The sequence below is a fragment of the Pristiophorus japonicus genome, chromosome 10 (assembly GCF_044704955.1).
Source record: "Pristiophorus japonicus isolate sPriJap1 chromosome 10, sPriJap1.hap1, whole genome shotgun sequence".
NCBI classification, from domain to species: domain Eukaryota; kingdom Metazoa; phylum Chordata; class Chondrichthyes; family Pristiophoridae; genus Pristiophorus; species Pristiophorus japonicus.
The window spans coordinates 2,325,523-2,338,022 of NC_091986.1; the positions used below are offsets into that span (position 1 = coordinate 2,325,523).

The 12,500-nt window shown below is 54.1% G+C and overlaps 1 protein-coding gene across 1 annotated transcript in view; it reads right to left on the reverse strand.

Annotated features, from left to right (window-relative positions):
- The window catches only part of gpr180 (G protein-coupled receptor 180), a 93,481-nt gene that overhangs the window by 80,146 nt on the left and 835 nt on the right, over positions 1 to 12,500 (reverse strand). Inside the window, exon 1 of the mRNA XM_070891690.1 lies at positions 11,916 to 12,500. This exon is cut by the window's right edge and continues 835 nt beyond it. Coding sequence (XP_070747791.1) covers positions 11,916 to 12,054 — 139 coding nt within the window. The 5' untranslated portion in view covers positions 12,055 to 12,500. The remainder of the gene's footprint in view (positions 1 to 11,915) is intronic.

Genomic DNA, 12,500 nt, shown 5'->3' on the forward strand with positions numbered 1-12,500 from the left:
ACACACTCGATCTCCCCCACAAACACACACACTCGAACCCCCCACACACACACACACATACATACTCGATCCCCCCCCCCCACACACACACACACTCGATCTCCCACACACACACATACACACTCGATCCCCCCCACACACACTCGATCTCCCCCACAAACACACACACTCGACCCACCCACACACACACACACTCGATCCCCCACACACACACACATGCATTCTCGATCCCCCCCCCCACACACACACACATACTCGATCCCCCCACCCCCACACACACACACTCGATCTCCCACACACACACACACTCGATCCCCCCACACACACACACACTCGATCCCCCCCCCACACACACACACACACACACACTCGATCCCCCCCCACACACACACACACACACACACTCGATCCCCACACACACACACACACACACATACATACTCGATCCCCCCCACACACACACACCACACTCGATCTTCCCCACAAACACACACACTCGACCCACCCACACACACACACACACACACACACACTCGATCCCCCACACACACACACACACACGCACACTCGATCCCCCCACACACACACACACTCGATCCCCCCCCACACACACACACACACACACACACACACACACTCGATCCCCCCCCCACACACACACACACACTCGATCCCCCCACACACACACACACTCGATCCCCCACCCCACCCACACACACACACACACACACACACTCGATCCCCCCCCCCCCCCACCCCACACACACACACACTCGACCCACCCACACACACACACACTCGATCCCCCCCCCACCCACACACACACACACTCGACCCACCACACACACACACACTCGATCCCCCCACCCACACACACACACACACTCGACCCACCCACACACACACACACTCGATCCCCCCCCCACACACACACACACACACACACTCGATCTCCCCCACAAACACACACACTCGACCCACACACACATGCACACACTCGATCCCCCCCCACACACACACACACACACTACATACTCGATCCCCCCACACACACACACACACACTCGATCCCCCCCCCCCCCCCACACACACACACATACATACTCGATCCCCCCACACACACACACACTCGATCTCCCCCCCACACACACATACATACTCGATCCCCCCACACACACACACACACACTCGACCCACCCACAGACGCACACACTCGATCCCCCACACACACACACACACACACACTCGATCCCCCCACCCCCACACACACACGATCCCCCCCACCCCCACACACACACACACTCGATCCCCCCACACACACACACGATCCCCCCCACCCTCACACACAATCGACCACCCCTCCCCACACACACACGATCCCCCCCGCCCACACCCTCACGATCCCCCCCCTCACAACCACACAATCCCCCCCCCACACACACACACACTCGATTTCCCCACACACACACACTCGATCCCCCCCCCCACACACACACACACGATTCCTCCCCATACACACACACACACCCGATTCCCCCACACACACACACACTCGACCCCCTCCCACACACACACTCAATTCCCCCCACCCCCACACACACACACTCGATTCCCCCCCCACACACACACACACTCAATTCCCCCCCACACACACACACCCTCGATCCCCCCCACCACACACACACACTCGACCCCCCCCCCCACGCACACACACGATCCTCCCCATCCCCACACACAATCGACCACCCCCCCACTCACACACGATCCCCCCCGCCCCCACACACACAATCCCCCCCCCACAACCACACGATCTCCCCCACCCCCACGATTCCCCCCACGTTCCCCCCCAACACACACTCGATACCCCCCCACACACACACTCGATTCCCCCCCACACACACACACTCGATTCACACACACACACACTCGATTCACCCCCCCCACACACACACACACACACACACACTCAATTCACCCCCCCCACACACACACACACACACTCGATTCACCCCCCACACACACACACACACACTCGATCCCCCCCACCACACACACACGATCCCCCCCACGCCTCGCCCCCCCACACACACGATTCCCCCACCCCCACACACACACGATCACCCCCAACCCCCACACACACGATCACACCCACCCACGAACGATCCCACCACCCCACACACACACACTCGATTTCCCCCCCACACACACACACTCGATCCCCCCCCCACACACACACGATCCCCCCCACACACACACTCGATCCCCCCCACACACACATACACACTCGATCCCCACACACTACACTCGATCCCCCCACACACACACATACACACTCGATCCCCACACACACACACTCGACCCCCCCACACACACACACACACACACTCGACCCCCCCCCCCCCACACACACACACTCGATCCCCCCCCCACACACACGATCCCCCACACACACACACACTCGATCCCCCCACACACACACATACACACTCGATCCCCACACACACACACTCGATCCCCACACACACACACACACGATCCCCCCACACACACACACTCGATCCCCCCCACACACACACACACTCGATCCCCCCCCCACACACACACACACACACGATCCCCCCACACACACACATACACACTCGATCCCCACACACACACACTCGATCCCCACACACACACACACTCGATCCCCCCCCCCACACACACACACACACACTCGATCCCCACACACACACACTCGACCCCCCCACACACACACACGATCCCCCACACACACACACACTCGATCCCCCCACACACACACACACTCGACCCCCCCACACACACACACGATCCCCCACACACACACACACTCGATCCCCCCACACACACACATACACACTCGATCCCCACACACACACACTCGACCCCCCACACACACACACACTCGATCCCCCCACACACACACACACACAATTCCCACACACACACACTCGATCCCCCACACACACACACACACAATCCCCCACACACGCACACACTCGACCCCCCCCACACACACACACACTCGATCCCCCCCCACACACACACACACACACACACTCGATCCCTCCCACACACACACACTCGACCCCCCCACACACACACACACACACTCGACCCCCCCCACACACACACACTCGATCCCCCCACACACACACACACACACTCGACCCCCCACACACACACACACTCGATCCCCCCACACACACACACAATTCCCACACACACACACTCGATCCCCCCCCCACACACACACACACACACACACACACACACGATCCCTCCCACACACGAGCCCCCACACACGCACACACTCGATCCCCCCACACACACACACAATCCCCCACACACGCACACACTCGACCCCCCCCCCCCACACACACACGCACACTCGATCCCCCCCACACACACACTCGATCTCCCCCCCCTCCACACACACACAAGATCCCCCCCCACACACACACACATACACACAAGATTCCCCCCCCACACACACACACACACATAGATCCCCCCCCACACACAAACACACTCGATCCCCCACACACACTCGATCCCCCCCACACACACACTCGATCTCCCCCCCCTCCACACACACACACACACAAGATCCCCCCCACACACACACACACATACACACAAGATTCCCCCCCCACACACACACACACACATAGATCCCCCCCACACACAAACACACTCGATCCCCCCCACACACACACACACTCGATCACACACACACTAGATCCCCCCACACACACACGCTCGATCCCCCCACACACACACTCGATCCCCCCCACGCACACGCACTCGATCCCCCACACACACACACAAACACACACTCGATTCCCCCCCCCCCCCACATACACTCGATTACCCCCCCCCCCCCCCCCCCACCCCGGGGGGGCGATGGAGTTGTGGGGGGGGGGGGGGGGCGATGGTGTTGAGGGGGGGGGGGGCGATGTGGAGTTGGGGGGGGGCCGATGGAGTTGTGAGGGGGGTCGATGTGGAGTTGTGGGGGGGGGGGGGGAGTGAGGCGATGGAGTTGTGGGGGGGGGGAGTGAGGCGATGGAGTTGTGGGGGGGGGAGTGAGGCGATGGAGTTGTGGGGGGGGGGAGTGAGGCGATGGAGTTGTGGGGGGGGGGGAGTGAGGCGATGGAGTTGTGGGGGGGGGGGAGTGAGGCGATGGAGTTGTGGGGGGGGTGGGAGTGAGGCGATGGAGTTGTTGGGGGGGGGAGTGAGGCGATGGAGTTGTGGGGGGGGGGGGGGAGTGAGGCGATGGAGTTGTGGGGGGGGGAGTGAGGCGATGGAGTTGTGGGGGGGTGGGAGTGAGGCGATGGAGTTGTGGGGGGGGGGGAGTGAGGCGATGGAGTTGTGGGGGGGGGGGGGAGTGAGGCGATGGAGTTGTGGGGGGGGGGGTGAGTGAGGCGATGGAGTTGTGGGGGGGGGAGTGAGGCGATGGAGTTGTGGGGGGGGGGGGAGTGAGGCGATGGAGTTGTGGGGGGGGGAGTGAGGCGATGGAGTTGTGGGGGGGGGGGAGTGAGGCGATGGAGTTGTGGGGGGGGGGGGAGTGAGGCGATGGAGTTGTGGGGGGGGGGGGAGTGAGGCGATGGAGTTGTGGGGGGGGGGGTGAGTGAGGCGATGGAGTTGTTGGGGGGGGCGATGGAGTTGGGGGGGGAGGCGATGGAGTTGTGGGGGGGGTGAGGCGATGGAGTTGTGGGGGGGGGGGGGAGTGAGGCGATGGAGTTGTGGGGGGGGGGGAGTGAGGCGATGGAGTTGTTGGGGGGGGCGATGGAGTTGGGGGGGGAGGCGATGGAGTTGTGGGGGGGGTGAGGCGATGGAGTTGTGGGGGGGAGTGAGGCGATGGAGTTGTGGGGGGGGGGAGTGAGGCGATGGAGTTGTGGGGGGGGGAGTGAGGCGATGGAGTTGTGGGGGGGTGGGAGTGAGGCGATGGAGTTGCGGGGGGGGGGGTGAGTGAGGCGATGGAGTTGTTGGGGGGGGCGATGGAGTTGGGGGGGGAGGCGATGGAGTTGTGGGGGGGGTGAGGCGATGGAGTTGTGGGGGGGGGGGGAGAAGAGGGGTGAGGCGATAGAATTGTGGGAGGAGGGGGGTGAGGCGATGAAGTTGTGGGGGGAGGGGGGTGAGGCGATGGAGTTGTGGGGGGAGGGGGTGAGTGAGGCGATGGAGTTGTTGGGGGGGGCGATGGAGTTGGGGGGGGAGGCGATGGAGTTGTGGGGGGGGTGAGGCGATGGAGTTGTTGGGGGGGGTGAGGCGATGGAGTTGGGGGGGGGGGGGAGAAGAGGGGTGAGGCGATAGAATTGTGGGAGGAGGGGGGTGAGGCGATGAAGTTGTGGGGGGAGGGGGGTGAGGCGATGGAGTTGTGGGGGGAGGGGGGTGAGGCGATGGAGTTGTGGGGGGAGGGGGGAGGTGAAGCGATGGGAGGTGGGGTGGGGGGGGGGGGGGGGAGTACATGTATTGAGGGAGGAGAGGGGAAGGGAACTTCTGAGACACATTTTTCCTGCAACTCCCAATCCAAATGCAAGTCTATTGGTGGACTTAAATTAGTAATCTGTTGGTCTGAGGCTGTAAGTGTTTGAAGAAAGTCAAAAGTTCTGTTTATTAAACTTGTTAATACATGCTGCTGTAGCATTATTGCAATGCACAGCAGTTGTGGATTGCAGACAGATTCTCAGTGTAGAGAACCCTAACAAAATATAACTGCTCATCCTGTACAGTACTACATGGTACTACATCAGGTGTCACAAGTATTTGTCTCCTAATGTTGCACCGCCCTTAACCTGACTGGTTTCACTTAACTATGTATTACCGTCACATAAATATTACGAATCACTTTAATGCTCATTCATAACGAAACTGGGAGCATAATATTACTCATCAAACTTTTGTTTCGAATCCACAGTAGCAGTGTAGTCTGCTGCACTTACTGTGACAAAGTGCAGACCCCAGCAGGAGGATTTTCCTTGGAAGGATAAAAATTTGGATTAAGTGGTACAGTATAACTTGAAGAATTATTACAAATAACACTGATTAAGGGAGAATTGCTAGTAAATTTTAATATCTTAAAAAGTGCCTATATTCCTTTTTAGGGAATCCGTTCTCTACTTGGTTGCACCTCGATAGGATTTCCCATTGCCTGTATTACGTGAGCAGCCATTCTCTGTCATGTTACCAGTCACACCTCCACATACCACTAGATGATGATACTGGAGTTCAAGTTCCCACGCTCCCACACACCAAGAGCATCCTTCCACCAATACATCACTCCGCGCATTCTCAAAGTACGTCTCCTACTATTCTCAACCAGCTGAATACTGCGCCCACCCACCTACTCTCAATACCCAAGTACTTCAATACTCTGACATCTCAACATCTCTCTGGTCCTTCCAACTTCGCCACCCCCTCATACTGTTCTCACATCCACAATACTACTAAAACCACCTCACTCGCCCCCAACAATACTTTTACATGCATGATTCATAGAATCATAGAAATTTACAGCATGGAAGGAGGCCATTTCGGCCCATCGCGTCTGGGCCGGTTGACAAAGAGCTATCCAGCCTAATCCCACTTTCCAGCTCTCGGTCCGTAGCCCTGTAGATTACGACACATCAAGTGCATATCTAAGCACTTTTTAAATATGGTGAGGGTTTCTGCCTTTACCGACCTTTGAGGCAGTGAGTTCCAGATCCCCACCACCCTCTGGGTGAAGACATTTCCCCTCAAATCCCCTCTAAACCTCCTACCACTTACTTTAAATTTATGCCCCCTAGTTATTGACCCCTCTGCTAAGGGAAATAGATCCTTCCTATCCACTCTATCTAGGCCCCTCATAATTTTATACACCTCAATAAGGTCTCCCCTCAGCTGCCTCTGTTACAAAAAATTGGCAGTCCACAAAGTAGAAAAGTCATCCAATCAGGTTAGGATGTATCTTAAGTTACTGAGGGAAGCAAGGGTGAAAATTGCGGAGGCTTTGGCCACAATCTTCCAAGGACATGGGAATGGTGCCCGAGGACTACAAATGTTACACCCCGTTTATGGAAAGGTGTTAAAAAAAAAATTCATTCCTGGGATGTGGGCGTCACTGACAAGGCGGGCATTTATTGCCCATCCCTAATTGTCCTCGAGATGGTGGTGGTGAGCCGCCTTCTTGAACCGCTGCAGTCCATGTGGCGAAAGTACTTCCACAGTGGTGTTAGGGAGGGAGTTCCAGGAATTTGAGCCAGCAAGGTGCAAGGGATAAACCCAGCAACTATATAACCAGTCAGCCTAACATCAGTGGTGAGGAAGCCTTTTGGGACATAAACCAGTACAACATTACTTGGCATTTTGAAAAGTAGGAGCTAATAAAGGAAAGTCAGTACCAATTTGTTAAAGGCAAATCGTGTTTGACTAACTTGATCAAGCTCTTTGATGAAGTAATAGAGAGGGTTGATGAGGATAGTGCTGTTGATGTGTATATAGACTTTGAAAAGGTGATTGACAAAGTACCACATAACAGACTTGTCAGCAAAATTAAAGCCCATGGGATTAAAGGGTACATGGCAGCTTGGATACACAATTGGTTAAAGGACAAAAAGTCAAGCAGTGGTGAACAGTTGTTTTTCCAGACTGGAGGGATATACAGTGGTATTTCCCTTGGGGTCTATATTGGGACCACTGCTCTTTTTTACAGGGGGTGCAGGAACAGAGGCCTGGGGGTGTATGTACATCAATCTTTGAAGACGGCAGGGCAATTTGAGAAGACTGTTTAAAAAGCATATGGGATCGGTTATATATGTAAACCTGTAAATATCATATTTAATCACCAGAGGGCTTATCCCCTGGAGTCCCAAGGGATCCCACAATCCCTTGGGAGCACCAGTATATAAGGAGGCCTCACAGGCTGGAGAGGCACTCTGAGACCTGTAATAAAGGACTATGGTCATACCTTACTTTGAGCTTGCAGTATCTGGTCTGACTCTTTATTCAAGACATAACAACTGGAGACGAGATACAGATGACAAACTCTACCGCAACAATGCAGAGAACCATGGACATCCTGGAGAAAATTTCAGAGGGAGATAATTGGGAAACCTTTGTGGAGCGACTCGACCAATACTTCGTGGCCAACGAGCTGGAAGGAGAAGCGAACGCTGCCAAACGAAGGGCGATCCTCCTCACTGTTTGCGGGGCACCAACGTATGGCCTCATGAAAAATCTGCTTGCTCCAGTGAAACCTACAGCGAAGTCTTACGATGATTTGTGCACACTGGTCCAGGAACATCTAAACCCGAAGGAAAGCGTTTTGATGGCGGGTATTGATCCTGCAGTGAGAAACGATTGATAGTTACTTTGTAATCACCACAGATTCCGACGGTGCCGTCTTCCTTGAGGACTGGTACAATCGGACTGGCCCACTCATTGAATTCGATCGGCGAAATGATGGCCTCTCGTTGCAGCCTGTCCAGCTCGATCTCCACCCTCTCTCTTGCCTTGTGATGGATGGGTCGCGCGCCCAGAATTAGGTGGATCAGCACTTTTGCTCCTTGGAACTTCCCGATGCCCGGTTCGAACAGCGAGGGGAACTTATTTAGGACCTGGGCACATGAGGTGTCGTCGACGGATGAGAGCGCTCGGACGTCGTCCCAGTTCCAGCGTATCTTTCCCAGCCAGCTGCCAAATCGCAGCGGACGGCATCAGGCCCACCGATTCGAAGACGGAGGCAATCGAGAACGCACCGAGACCACAGAATGTGATGGAGCTGCGGTCGTTTCTAGGACTCCTGAACTACTTTGGTAACTTCTTACCGGGTCTTAGTACACTGTTAGAACCACTGCTCTTTACTGCGTAAAGGAGATGAATGGGTATGGAGTAAAAGCCAAGAAAATGCCTTTGAGAAAGCTAGGAAACTATTATGCTCAAACAAACTGCTCATGTTGTTCGATCCATGTAAGCGTTTGGTACTAGCATGTGATGCGTCGTCATATGGTGTCGGGTGTGTATTGCAACAAGCTAATGAATTTGGGAAATTGCAACCGGTTGCTTATGCATCCAGAAGTCTGTAAGGCCGAGAGGACCTACAGCATGATCACAAAAGAAGCGTTAGCGTGTGTTTATGGGTAAAGAAAATGCATCAATATCTGTTTGGGCTCAAATTTGAATTGGAAACTGACCATAAGCCGCTTATATCTCACTTTTCGAAAAGCAAGGGGATAAATACGAATGCATCGGCCCGCATCCAGAGAAGAGCGCTCACGTTGTCCACATACAACTACGCCATCCGCCACAGATCAGGCACAGAAAACTGTGCCGATGCTCTCAGTAGGCTGCCATTGCCCACCACAGGTGGAGATGGCACAGCCCGCAGATTTAGTTATGGTAATGGAAGCATGCGAGAGTGAGCAATCATCTGTCACCGCCCCACAGATTAGAACCTGGACAAGTCAGGACCCCTTACTGTCCTTAGTAAAAAACTGTGTACTCCACGGGAATTGGTCTAGTGTCCCGTTAGAGGTGCAGGAAGAAATAAAGCTGTACCAGCGGCGCAAAGATGAAATGTCCATACAGGCAGACTGCTTCCTATGGGGTAATCGGGTAGTGGTGACAAAAAAGGGCAGGGACACTTTCATTAGTGATCTCCATAGTACCACCCAGGCATTGTAATGATGAAAGTGATAGCCAGATCCCACGTGTGGTGGCCCAGTATCGATGCAGAGTTAGAGTCCTGCGTGCACAAATGTAATACATGTTCACAGTTAAGCAATGCACCAAGGGAGGCACCACTAAGCTTATGGTCCTGGCCCTCCAAACCGTGGTCCAGGGTCCATGTCGACTATGCAGGCCCATTCTTGGGAAAAATGTTCCTAGTGGTTGTAAATGCGTACTCCAAGTGGATTGAATGTGTGATAATGTCGGCAAGCACGTACGCTGCCATCATTGAAAGCCTGCGGGCCATGTTTGCCACGCACGGCCTGCCTGACGTCCTTACGAGTGACAATGGGCCGTGCTTTACCAGTGTTGAGTTCAAAGAGTTAATGACCTGCAATGGGATCAAACATGTCACATCTGCCCCGTTCAAACCAGCTTCCAACGGTCAGACAGCGCGAGCAGTGCAAACAATCAAGCAGAGCTTGAAGAGGGTAACTGAAGGTTCACTGCAGACTTGCCTATCCCGAGTCCTGCTTAGTTACCGCACAAGACCCCACTCGCTCACTGGGGTTCCCCCCGCTGAACTGCTCATGAAAAGGGCACTTAAGACAAGACTCTCGTTAGTCCACCCTGATCTACACAAACAGGTAGAGAGCAGGCGGCTTCAACAGAATACATATCATGATCGCGCAAATGTGTCATGCGAAATCAAGATTAATGATCCTGTATTTGTGTTGAACAATGGACAAGATCACAAGTGGCTTCCCGGCACTGTTGTGGCCAAAGAGGGAAGTAGGGTGTTTCCGGCCAAACTTTCAAATGGACTCACCTGCAGGAAACACTTGGACCAAACCAAACTCAGATTCATGGACTATCCAGAACAACCCACAATAGATTCTACTTTTTTCGACCCCCCAACACACACCAGTGGCAACCGACCCAGTGGTTGGCCACGAAGCAGAACCCATCACCCGCAGCAGCCCAGCAGGACTCACCACCCCCAGCAGCCCAGCAAGGCCAGCTGTGCAGCAGCCCAGCGAGGGCCCAATCAACGACTGACCAAAACCAGCATTCGCACCGTGTCGATCAACCAGGGAAAGGAGGGCCCCAGATCGACTCACATTGTAAATAGTTACACTATTGACTTTGGGGCGAGTGTTGTTATGTATGTAAACCTGTAAATATCATGTTTAACCACCAGAGGCTTATCCCCTGGAGTCCCAAGGGATCCCACAATCCCTTGGGAGCACCTGTATATAAGGAGGCCTCACAGGCTGGAGAGACACTCTGAGATCTGTAACAAAGGACTATGGTCACACCTTACTTTGAGCTCGCAGTATCTAGTCTGACTCTTTATTCAAGACATAACAGGATCCTTGGCTCAATTCTGAGCAGCACACTTTAGGAAGGATGTCAAGGCCTTGGAGAGGGTGTGGAAGAGATTTATTAAAATGGTACTGGGATGAGGGATTACAGTTATTTGAGAAACTGGGGTTGTTCTCCTCAGAGAAGAAAAGTTTATGGAGATTTGATTGAGGTGTTCAAAATCATGAATGGTTTTGATAGAATAAATAAGGAGGAACTGTTTCCTGTGGCATAAGGGTCAGTAACCAGGGCAACAATTTAAGGTGATTGGTTGAGGAGACATGAGGAAACTTTTTTTTAAAATGCAGTGAGTTGTGGTCTGGAATGCATTGCCTGACAGGGCAGTGGAAGCAGATTCAATAGTAACTTCCAAAAGAGAACTGAATAAATATTTGAAGGAAACAAATTACAGAGTAATGAGGAAAGGGGAGTGGGATTAATTGGATAGCTCTGACAAAATAGCGGACACAGGCACGCTGGGCTGGATGGCCTCCTTCTCTGCTGTATCATTCTATGATTCTAAAGTTTTTTTAAGCTTTGCTTAATGCATGATAAAATTATCATATTTTCATTAGATCTATTGGATTATTCAGGGTAGAATGGATAACAAATGCATTGACATTTGAACTTGTCAAAAGGTCGTTAAAGACAACTTGCTCATATAACCTTTCGCCACGTGTCGACTAACCTTTGACTTCTTTAAATCTTACATTTATACTGTCTTCTGAGCTATTGCAGTATGTGCACTTTCACAAGACATGATCTTTCTTAAGAAGTCAGCACCAGATTATTGTGGATACTTCAAAGGTAGTCGTTGCAAAGAGAGATGTTGCATAACTAAAGGTTACTAGATATATAAATGTTTAAAATTAATCACTTACCATGAAACACAAACTTAGCAACTTGCTGCCCTCCACTCTGTCTTGCGGTGTGACTGCTGAAAAATCCATGCACTGTTTTCCCCTCGCACATCAGCAACGGAAGATTGAGCAGTGTGGCGAACAGCAGCCGCAGGGCCATGGCTGGGGGACTGGGAGCTTGGGGTGGGGGGACTGGGGCAAGGAGACAGGAGTTGGGTGTGGGGGACCTGGGGACTGGGGAGTGGGGCAGGGAGACAGGGGCTGGGAGATGGGGGCTGGGTGTGGGGAGACTGGGAGATGGGGGACTGGGAGACACGGGCTGGGTGTGGGGAGACTGGGAGATGGGGCACAGGTGTGGAGGACTGCGACTGGGAGATGGGGGACTGGGGCAGGGAGACTGGGACTGGGAGATGGGGGACTGGGGCAGGGAGACTGGGAGATGGGGGACTGGGGTAGGGAGACTGGGAGATGGAGGACTGGGAGATGGGGGACTGGGGCAGGGAGACTGGGAGATGGGGGACTGGGGCAGGGAGACTGGGAGATGGGGGACTGGGGCAGGGAGACTGGGAGATGGGGGACTGGGGCAGGGAGACTGGGAGATGGAGG